Below are 12,008 nucleotides of genomic sequence, written 5' to 3' on the forward strand. Positions count from 1 at the left end.
TAAATATTCACTGCCGATCCACAAATGGGAATAAAAGAAGGAAACAGAACGGGCTGATAAGGTGGAAAGAAGAATTTTTGTAAGGTTTTGCAGGAGGGATTTTAGTTTTCCACCTCCATGTTGACCAGTAGGGACGGTGTCCACCATCCCATCCATTTTATTTTATTTTATTTTATTTTACAATCTTGTCCCTGAGGTCCTTTGACAGCTCTTTGGTCTTGCCCATGCTCCATACTGTTTCTGTGACTAGTGTCTTTTACCCACATAATGAGTTGAGACTTATTTTATTTTAATTCATTTCATTTTACATTCTTGTCCCCGAGGTCCTTTGGCAGCTCTTTGGTCTTGCCCATGCTCCATCCTGTTTCTGTGACTGGTGTCTTTTACCCACACAATGAGTTGAGACTTATTTTATTTTAATTCATTTCATTTCATTCTACATTCTTGTCCATCTGCTCCTTTGACAGCTCTTTGGTCTTGCCCATGCTCCATACTGTTTCTGTGACTGGTGTCTTTTACCCACGTAATGAGTTGAGACTTATTTTATTTTAATTCATTTTATTGCATTTCATTTCATTTTACATTCTTCTCCCTGAGGTCCTTTGACAGCTCTTTGGTCTTGCCCATGCTCCATACTGTTTCTGTGACTGGTGTCTTTTATCCATATAATGAGTTGAGACTAATTTGTGTGTTTCATGTACACATTACCGGTCTGTGGGGGTCAGAATGCTTGCTGGTGCACGGGGATCAAATACTTTTCTCGCTCTATCAAATATTAATACATTTATACTCTTTCTTTTGTTATTTTTCTGGATTTTTTTTTAAATGTTCAGTCTCTTATCTCCTTAATATGCTTTTAAGGGGGTAAACTTACACAATTAGCAGTGACTCAAATACTCACTTCACCCACATGCTGCCAGGTGGGGACATAAATACACACTCTCTCTGTCACACACACACACACACACTGCAGACAAGTGTTAGTATGCAGCAGGTGGAGCAGAGAGAGGGGCAGTGGAAAACGTAGCGAAACGCCTGGAGTCGTTATTATTGACCATTCCTCCATGCATTCTCTGCTACATAAACGCATTTACACTCACTTGTATGCACAAAGCACACACACACAGAAGACAAACAAATGGACACACAAGTCAGTGTGATTGGGGGTGGGGTGGGGTGGGGTGAGGGGGTGGGACTGCAGTAGCACAGAGCATAAAAGAAAACGCCCTCAGCTCACAAGGACACGTGCTGCAGCATTGATTGCGTGCAGGCAATCAGGATGTTCAGGAAAGAAGGACACAAATTCTACTAGGAATAAAAAATTGCAATCAATTTCAGTATTTCTTAATTGATGTGTTGAATTATTACCCTAGAAGATTATTATCCTCTGCATCAGATTACAATTGAATGCATCACATAATCAGTTCACAGTTCCACATGTCCAAAAGGAGTAGGAAGAAGCAAAGCTTATTAAATCCTACGCCTCCATCTGGTACTTTTACAATCAGTAACTGTTACATTTATATTTTTTATTTATTTTAAATTGTTTGATTTTTTAAATGTATTTAAGTAACTGTTAGGATATTCGCTGTTACAAATCAGTAACTGTTACATTTGTTCACTTCCTGCTTTCCTAATATAGTTTTAAGTTTTTTATTTGATTTTTTTTATGGTTTTTATTTTTTATTTATTTATTTTTTTTAATATGTAGAATTATTACCCAGAAAAGAAGGAGGAGGATAGAAAAAAGACTGGGGGTATACCCGTGGGTGTCCAAAGTGTGGCCCAGGCAACCAACCAAACAACAGGATTATGGAAAAAGACGACAGAAAAGCGGCATTCCTTCGATAGCTTATTTTTTTTGCCAAACATCACGTTCTAATTTTATAATATTTCCCACCTTACATTGGTACATGTGGTTAGTCACACATTAGAACGTGCCAACCACAAACTGAAAAGAAGGCCCCTCGGGATATCACAACCCCGGTTTGAGTTTTCTAATTAGGTCAACACTCGCTGACAGTGGCGTCCTCGCCGTCTATTTATTACTCTGTCACCTTCAAGACTGCCATTTTGCTCGTTAGCGGAATTAGAATTAATAGTACTTTGTGGTATATGATAAACTGTAATGTCAAGATGGAACGTAGGTCCCGTAGTCTGCATTATGACATCCTTTCTAATATTGCCAGAATCCCCCATAGTGCGGTGGCCCCATTTGATCTTCATCCAGACAGACCGCTCTATCATCTGTGACACATAAAATGTACTGGCAACCACAGGCTACAGCGCTTATTACTCCTCATAAACACTCACTACCTCAGTGCTCCCACGTGTTCATTTAAATTAGCATAACATCACCATGATATTAGCACGAGTGGCCAGCCAAGCTTTGCCTTATCAAAGCGTTCTGTGATCTCTGGTCCCCGTGCTTCAGTCAGGAGCAGGGAATGTGAGAAGTGAGAGAGACGCTTTCCTGAGAGAGAGAGCGAAAGAGAGAGAGAGAGAGAGAGAGAGCAATGAGCTACATCATAACGAGCTGTGTTACACTTGCACACAACACACAGCCTTGTCACAGCGCCTCAGAGCTAAATGGGCTGCAGTAAATGTTGGGTGACTACAATCGCGCAGTCTCTCGGCTTGCTAATATTTGCCGAGAGACATCCGTACCGGACTTTGGCTGCGCTCGTCTCGCTGATTCTGCTGCATAACAATAAATACATGCTTTCTAGGATAGCATGTGTTCATGAAACATACCCGTCAACGTTCTCGTTTTCCTGTTTTAGTTTTTTGTTTGTCCTGTTGTGACCAGCTGTCTTGTTTTGATTTGGGATTTTGTATAGTTTCTAATTTAGGGGTAGCAGTGGGGTGACATGGCGATAGCCCCTGCATAGGGTTGGCCTCTTCACCTCAATGTCCTTATGTTTGTTTGGACCGGGACAGTTTTTGAAATCTTTTTTTTAGTTGATTTTTTAATGAATATGAAATATATTATTTCATCCCCCTTTGCACAACTAATACTATTTTTATTTTTATTTGATTTTATTTTATTTTATTTTATTTTATTTTATTTTATTTTATTTTATTTTATTTTATTTTATTTTCATTCATTCATTCATTCATTTTCTACCGCTTTTTCCTCACAAGGGTCGCAGGCGGTGCTGGAGCCTATCCCAGCTGTCTTTGGGCGAGAGGCAGGGTACACCCATTGAAAATCTCAAGAGGTCAACAGTCTGACACACTGTGTCATCTTTCAAAGAACACATTACTAACAGCACTAAATTCATCACACAGCAACTTAACACTCAAATGATTCATTCACTAATTCATTCATTCCTTTTACTACCACTTATCCTCACTAGGGTCGCTGGAGCCTATCCGAGCTGTCTTCAGGCGAGAGGCGGGGTACACCCTGGACTGGTCGCCAGCCAATCACAGGGCACATGTAGACAAACAACCATTCACATTCATACCTATGGACAATTTGGAGTCGCCAATTAACCTAGCATGTTTTGGTCACCAGCCGTTTTTATTTTATTTTATTTTATTTTATTTTATTTTATTTTATTTTATTTTATTTTATTTTATTTTATTTTATTTTATTTTATTTTATTTTATTTTATTTTATTTTATTTTCCCGTTTTTCAGCCATTGAGGCTGATATTATTGTTGATCTAAATGCCCTTACATGCTAAACAGATTTGCTCTGTCAGGAAAGGTGCAAGCTACAACTTCCCTGTACTATGAACTTTCATTTGCCATTATTTTATGTTTTTGTTGTGCAAATTTGGTCAGAGTCACACGTAAATGTGCACGCCATGGCTGTTTTCGGTTGTGCTCTTCCTTTTGCTGATGATTGGTTATGTTTTAAATGCTAACATTTACTCTCTGTGTGTCTTTACAGTGTCGCGGTTTCTTATCACATCCACGGGAGCCCTTTATATCCTAGATGTCCAAATGGAGGATGGACTGTACAACTATAGATGTATGACACGCCATCGGTACACAGGAGAGACGCGACAAAGCAATAGTGCCCGCCTCATTGTCTCAGGTAGAGTTAAATTTTGTATTTATTTGTTAAAATGGTTCAAACTACTCTTAATACATTCAGTTTTACACTTCACAAGTGAACATTATATTGCTGTGTAATATAGCGATGCTATATTATTGCTCACCGTAGATCCAACAAACTCAGCACCACACATCCTGGACAGCTTTGAACGTCGGGAGGTAATGGCTTCTCACCGAGTGGAATTGCCATGCAAGGCCTCAGGCCACCCAGCACCCAAATACCGCTGGCTGAAGGACAACCGACCTCTGGAGCCCGACACGCGTTACAGACAGAGTGTGACAGGGCTGCTCATCGAGAGATCCCAACCCAGCGACACGGGCACGTACGTGTGTGAGGTGTGGAACAGCTACGGCAGTGCTGAGGTGGTCGGCAGGCTGCAGGTGAAAGGTCAGTGTCAAGCCACTTTTTATTGGGAGGACTTGTTTTAATGGTAATGGTAATGGTTTTATTTCATTTGAACGTGCATCAGATTACAATTGAATGCATCACATAATCAGTTCACAGTTCCACATGTCCAAAAGGAGTAGGAAGAAGCAAAGCTTATTAAATCCTACCCCTCCATCTGGTACTTTTACAATCAGTAACTGTTACATTTGTTCACTTCCTGCTTTCCTAATATAATTTTTATTTATTTTATTTTATTTTTTTAAATTTATTTAATAAATTTTTATTTTTTAATTTTTTGTAATTTTTATTGTTTGTAAAAAATTTTAAGTAATTATTAGGATATTCGCTGTTACAAATCATTGACTGTTACATTTGTTCACTTCCTGCTTTCCTAATATAGTTTAAGTTTTTTATTTTATTTTTTTATGTTTTTTTATTTATTTATTTTTTTCAAGTACGAGGTAATATGACCATACAATGACACATGATGGGTACCATAGTAACTGTCAATATAGTGGTATATATATATATATATATATATATATATAGCACATCATGACTGGTTCAAGACTCCTCATCCTTGTATATAATAATAATGAATCATAATAATAATAATGAGTGTAATGCGATTACTCGGCCAATAACAAACTGAGTCCTTTTTCCATAGATAATAACAAAAAAAACATAGTTTTAAGGCCTTTTGCCTTGCAGGTATACACAAACGGACAAACAAACTGCGGGCCACATATGGCTACAGGGCCGCACTTTGTACACACCTTCCGTAAAGTGATAATTTTGTAGAATTGCTGTAATTTGGTACAAGAAATACAACACATGACATACAGTATGCAGTACATCCATACACTAAATGGACAGTATTTGGACGCCAGGCTATTGTACCAGAATAAGCTAAAAATAGAATAATGCATGGAATTAGTCCCCCCTTTTCCATGTATCTTATAGTACTCTCTCTTTCTCTGTCTGTAAGACTTTGTACGGTACTTAACTTTTTTCCCTGTTATGACTTTCAAGTGTTTCCATCGATTTCCACAGTTAACCAGTAACCTCTCTAACTTCCAGAGATGCTGAAAGTCGTGGTGAGCCCTCGTAAGGTGAAGGGCAGCGTTGGCAGCCAGGTTTCGCTCTCCTGCGGCGTAACTGGCTCGGAAGAGTACCAGTTGTCTTGGTACCGTAACGGCGAGCTCATCTACCCAAGTAACAGTGTCCGGATGACAGGCCAAAACCGGGAAAACCTTGTTATGGCTGGGATGGCCAAGAGTGATGGAGGAGCGTATCAGTGCTTCGCCAGACATGGGAAGATGTCGGCTCAGGACTTTGTCCAGGTCATATTAGAAGGTCAGAATCCTCCTCATCAAGGCAGCTTAATTTTGCTAGCATAAGTTATTATTTATAATATTCCGGTGCTTAAACTGTAGCTTGTGTTAGAATTTTCAAAGATCTTTGATCCTAACGTGCCTTTTTTCTCTCCGCTTATGTTGCTCAGATGGTACACCAAAGATTCTGGCATCATTTAGCGAAAAGGTCTACAACATCAATGAGTTTGTATCACTGTCATGCACGGTGAAGGGCACCCCGGAGCCCCGGGTGACCTGGACCCTTGATGACGAGCCAGTAATCCGGGATAGTCGCCATCGAATATCCTACTACACCAACTCTGAAGGCCATGTGGTCAGCCACCTCAACATCAGCCAGACCCAGGTCCCGGATGGAGGGGTTTATCGCTGCATCTGCAACAACTCAGCAGGGGCCATTTCCTACCAGGCGCGAATAAACGTAAGAGGTGCTTGTCAGATCAACTCTTCCAACCTACCATCACATATACACATCAACATGTCTTGATTTATTCTGGGAGAATTTGGATTATTAACATTGCGCCGGGGGCTGCACGGCGGTCGAGTGGTTAGCGCAGCTAGTAGACCCGAGTTCAATTCCACCCTCGGCCATCTCTGTGTGGAGTTTGCATGTTTTCCCGTGCATGCGTGGGTTCCGTTTTCCTCCCACATTTCAAAAACATGCTAGGTTAATTGGCGACTCCAAATTGTCTATAGGTATGAATGTGAGTGTAAATGGTTGTTTGGAGTGCATATGTGCCCTGTGATTGGCTGGCGACCAGCCCAGGGTGTACCACAGCTGTCTTGTTTTGATTTAGGATTGGCCTCTTCATCTCAATGTCCTTATGTTTGTTTGAGCCGGTGCATCATGACCGGGACAGTTTTTGAAATCTTTTTTTCGTTTATTCATTAGTGAAATATATGAAATATGTTATTTCATCCCCCTTTGCACAACGAAATACCTTTTTATTTTATTTTATTTTATTTTTTTTATTTTTTTTATTTTATTTTATTTTTTTTTTATTTTATTTTATTTTATTTTATTTTTTTTCATTTTTTTTTATTTTATTTTATTTTACAATCTTGTCCCTGAGATCCTTTGACAGCTCTTTGGTCTTGCCCATGCTCCATGCTGTTTCTGTGACTGGTGTCTTTTATTCACATGATGAGTTGAGACTAATTTTACTTTACTTTACTTTACTTTTACCTATACCTTTACCTTACCTTACCTTACCTTACCTTACCTTTACCTACCTTACCTTACCTTACCTTACCTTACAAAGGTCGCGGAGGGTGCTGGAGATAGTACCCCGGGCGAGAGGCGGGGTACACCCTGGACTGGTCACCAGCCTATTTATTGGGCCTCTCGCCCCAAGACAGCTGGGATAGGCTCCAGCACCCCTGCAACCCTCGTGAGGATAAGCGGTAGAAAATGAATGAATGAATGAACATTGCGCCGACCCATCGGGGTCCAGGTCTGGAGGTCTAGAGTAGACACAGCTTCAATTCGCCGCTCCTTCTGTCATCAGTCACCACTGACAGCATTGTGTTTTGAATGCCGTGCTCCCTCCCTAGCTCCTGCTGATAGGTTTATATCGGGACACCGTTCGGGTGATTTACTGTTCCTCTCGTGGATGACGCTGAAGCTATCTGCTCCCCACAGCGACACGCCTCGCTGGCTTTGCCGTTGTCACGTAGCAGTAATATCGCTTCACTCCCTGTGCCTGGTGCACAGCCGTTAGTGATTGCGTACCGCAGACCAGCCAGAGCTGTGCAGCCATTGGTTTAACTTGATTGTGTTCATTCATGCATGATTAAGGCTAAATAGAGCGATCCAGAAGTGACATGCGGTCAAGCGATGAAGATATTTCTCTAAAAGTGCCATTATGGGGGAAAGTACTGTATAATAGCTGTTTCTCACGTCATTGCTTCCTTAATCGTGCTAAAGGGAGTAGCTACATGCAGGATGTACCCGATCTGCAAGCATTACACCGGTAATAGTTAAACAGAAAGAATAACACAGGGAACCTTGGTCCACTGTATTCTTATTATTAGTAAAAAAGTGTCCGCTTAACAGGTGAGTTTATGACCGATCGGTTATGCCGACAGCCGCTTATGACAACATGGGGCATCGAATTAAACGTGTTCTTCTGGCTTGGCTTGTTGCTTATTCCAGCAGCAACACAAGTAATGTTGCTGCTAGAATAAGTGTTAAAATAAAATTATTAACCTGATGAATAATCATGATATACACAGTATATAATGTTTCTATTCCACCGAATAAATGAGAATTGTCAGAATGAATCAAGGCATGTCAACTTTGTGGTGCATTAAAAACACACAATCCAGCAAACCCCCTGCCTCAAAGTCCTTTTAAGAGGGTTGTCTCTCCAATGTGTCCTTCAAGGGCCTGCCAGCATCAGACCAATGAAAAACCTCACTGCTATCGCTGGGCGGGACATGTACATCCACTGTCGCGTCATCGGCTACCCTTACTACTCCATCAAGTGGTACAAGGACTCCAATTTGCTGCCGTACAACCACCGACAACGGGCCTTTGAGAACAATGGCACCCTGAAGCTTTTTGATGTGCAGAAGGACGTGGATGAAGGGGAATACACGTGCAATGTGCTCGTGCAGCCCCAGCTCTCCACGCACCAGAGCGTCTATGTCACTGTGAAAGGTATGGAATCCACTCACTCACACGTGCATAACACATTAGTCACATCGGAATCGTGTCCGGTGAATCCATCACAATCCTCATCAGTCTGAAATGGCCAATGTGGTTGTGGCTCTGTTGGATCTTAAGGAGGTTCGAAGAAGAAATGGGAGTGGGACAAAAAGTCAGCTGATCAAAAGTCTTTAAAAGCCAAAATGTAGATTCAGTGTCATTTTGGGTCAGGTATTCACACTGTAATGATCTCCTGATGGCAAAGGCAAAAAAAAAGCCTTCTCTCTTTGAACGTGGTGGGATTATTGAGCTTCATATGAACGGCCTCTCAAAGCACGCCATTGCTGCTGACTTTGGATGCAGTGAGACCTGAGGGTTATGGTAATGGTAATGGTTTTATTTCATTTGAACATGCGTCAGATTACAATTGAATGCATCACATAATCAGTTCACAGTTCCACATGTCCAAAAGGAGTAGGAAGAAGCATAGCTTATTAAAGCCTACCCCTCCATCTGGTACTTTTACAATCAGTAACTGTTATATTTGTTCACTTCCTGCCTTCTAATATAATATTATAATAATAATAATAAATAATTTATAATAATAATAATATAATTAAAGTTTTTGTTATTTTTTTTATTATAAAAAATAATTACAACAATTTTTAAATTTTATTTATTTATTTATTTACTTAATTTTTTATTTATGCACATACCAAAATACAAGGTGATATGACCATACAATGACATAAGGGGTACCATAGTAAGTTAATATAGTGATATATATATAGCACGTCATGACTGGTTCAAGACTCTTCATCCTTGTATTTAGCAAACATCAACTCCTTGTATTGTTTCTTGAATTGGCTCATCGTTGTGCATTGTTTGAGGTCCTTACTCAATCCATTCCATAGTTTGATTCCACATACTGAAATGCTATGGCTTTTTTATTGTTGTCCTAGCATATAAGGGTTATGGAACAAAAAGGTCAAATTAATGGAACCAAAAAAATGTCACCTGCACTGAGCAAGACAGGATCCGATTGGATGTCTGCCAAGAGAGAGGAATAAGGGTTACTAGTGCCAAGTGCCGTCCAATAACCATCAGACATCTCATTCAATCTCACAAAATTGCCGGTTTGGAATGTACACAGTAGCACCAAACACAGGACATTGAGAAGTGGAAGAAAATTTTATTCTCCGATGAGACAAAAGGTACCCCTGACGGTCCCGATGGCTTCCAACGTAACTATCATGATGAGGAGATCCCAGCTGAGATGAGCTTCAGGTTGTGCAGAGGCGTCAAACAGCAGCTGGTTATGTGGAGATGTTGCAGGGGTCATCACTCATGACTGAAGGCCCCGGTCTGTATGTGCAAAATACATTTATATATTATATATTTATATACAAGGGCAGCCATAACTGTGATGTGGCCCTCAGTGACACCCCTGCAAGTCTACAGGGTCCATTTTAGGACAGTGGTAACTGAACCGGGTTCTTTTGGGTTAAATGTTATCTACCTTTTTGTGTTAGCAAAAACAACCTTGTATAAAAAGGCCTTTCACTGATAGCAAAGCACCATCTCCATCATCCCAGCCGCTTTATCTGCTCTCATCAGAATATTTTGCGGTAGTGATAACCTCACACGGCATCGAAATGTTGGATGGGCAACCCCCCTCCCCCCTCCTCCTTTTCCTCCCTCTCTCACGCTTTCTGGCGGCTGTTGACGTGCTAACGAGCGTAGAATCACACGGCATAGACAACGCCGCGCGGCCTAATTTGCCTCTTGGCTGTTTAGCATTCCACTGCTGCAGAGAGGGAATCCCCAGGAGCCCATTATGCCTATTTTGTTGTGAATTAAATAAGCGTTGAAGTGTCGCTTATTTCAATGTTGTTTCAAATCATTAATTTTCATCTGGTTCCCACAAAGACTACAGTGTCCCCGGAGAGTCTACGAGAGCGAGAGGAAATGTTAGATGCAGCTGATTAAGAGGTTATAGAATGATTGATACTGTATAAAAAAAAGTGTTATAATCTCTTAAGTGGCTTGCTAGAAAAAGACAGATCCAAAATAAATCAACGTTTTGAGTGCATGTATAAACCACACTGGCCCCTGAACTGGGGGTCTGACTTTTTAAAGGTTAATAGAATCATTGTGACTAATGACTTGTTTAATTATCATGCATGTGAGCCTTGTATTGTAGCCAAGCATCACATAATGGCAACTCTCGTTTTTTTTTTTTTCACAGTCCCACCCACCATCCACCCATTTGAGTTCCCTCGCTTTTCCATCGGTCAAAGAGTCTTCATCCCATGTGTGGTTATGTCTGGCGACCAACCCGTCTTCATCACCTGGCAGAAGGACGGTCGGCCAATACCAGCCAGCCTCGGCGTCACTATTGACAACATCGACTTTACCAGCTCTTTGCGCATCTCCAATCTTACGCTCATGCACAACGGCAACTACACATGCATTGCACGCAACCAAGCTGCGGCTGTGGAGCATCAGAGTCAGCTCATTGTTCGAGGTAAGGTGACAAAACGTATTAAAAAAAAAATATTATTCTGTGGGATATTGCAAAACAACAACAATTAGACACCCCTCTGCTAAACTAACCAATAGGAATGTAGCAGTATGCCATAATCACGGTACGGACTTGATTGGTTGAGTCCGTTCTGTACCAGAAAGGTTAGCATTGTAATGTTATGTAAGGTAATCAAACATTATCATCTTGCTACTCGTCTATCCTTTCCACAAGAACGGTATTTTTATAAAAAGAATGACATTTGGCTGTCGATTTTGGAAGAAGTAGCAGAATGTGGATGTTTGACTTGCAGTTCCTCCCAAATTTGTGGTGCAACCAAAGGACCAGGATGGCATCTATGGTAAAGCTGTGATTCTGAACTGCTCTGCTGAGGGATATCCTGTTCCTACCATCCAATGGGAGTACTCCAAAGGTAGAAACACAGCCTGGCTGTCATGAATGTACAAACATATCATTACATACATAGAGCAGCACCGCATCAGATCTGAGATGAAAAACATCGGCGAGGAAGGCCATTCTTATTTCTGTACTGGTAGGAAATAGTACTGCGGGTTGTTGGTCTATTTATGAGATTAGATTTTAGATGAACACCTCAGTCGCTAATAATACATACAAGATTACATACAAGAATTACCGTATTTTCCGGACCATAAGTCGCACTTTTTTTCATAGGTTGGCTTGTTTCATTGGTTGGTTGGCTGGTTCCTGCCACTTATACTCCAGAGCGACTTATAAAGGAAAAAAGTGTTTATGTTACATAAACACTGGACATCTTTTCTGTTTATGTTTATTTTTTGTGCTGCTGAATAACCATTGTGTTAGCATATCTTACACCTATTCAGCCTGTTCTCTATTCTTTTATTGTTAGAACTTGCCTTCCAAGAGGACGTAATGTTGGTTTGGTCAAGTAGTTCATAAAGTAAATTACCCGCAAAAAATGCGACTTATGTATATTTTTTGTCTACCTAATTATGCATTTTTGGC

The 12,008-nt window shown here is 40.6% G+C and overlaps 1 protein-coding gene across 2 annotated transcripts in view; it reads left to right on the plus strand.

The window, feature by feature from the left end:
• The window catches only part of dscama (Down syndrome cell adhesion molecule a), a 92,838-nt gene that overhangs the window by 54,473 nt on the left and 26,357 nt on the right, over positions 1 to 12,008 (plus strand). For both annotated transcript variants that reach the window (XM_058087997.1, XM_058087998.1), the window contains exons 4-10: positions 3,902 to 4,048; positions 4,178 to 4,456; positions 5,537 to 5,812; positions 5,961 to 6,257; positions 8,216 to 8,491; positions 10,728 to 11,006; positions 11,317 to 11,436. In XM_058087997.1, coding sequence (XP_057943980.1) covers positions 3,902 to 4,048; positions 4,178 to 4,456; positions 5,537 to 5,812; positions 5,961 to 6,257; positions 8,216 to 8,491; positions 10,728 to 11,006; positions 11,317 to 11,436 — 1,674 coding nt within the window. The remainder of the gene's footprint in view (positions 1 to 3,901; positions 4,049 to 4,177; positions 4,457 to 5,536; positions 5,813 to 5,960; positions 6,258 to 8,215; positions 8,492 to 10,727; positions 11,007 to 11,316; positions 11,437 to 12,008) is intronic.

Source organism: Doryrhamphus excisus, chromosome 11 (assembly GCF_030265055.1).
Source record: "Doryrhamphus excisus isolate RoL2022-K1 chromosome 11, RoL_Dexc_1.0, whole genome shotgun sequence".
Taxonomy (NCBI): Eukaryota; Metazoa; Chordata; class Actinopteri; order Syngnathiformes; family Syngnathidae; genus Doryrhamphus; species Doryrhamphus excisus.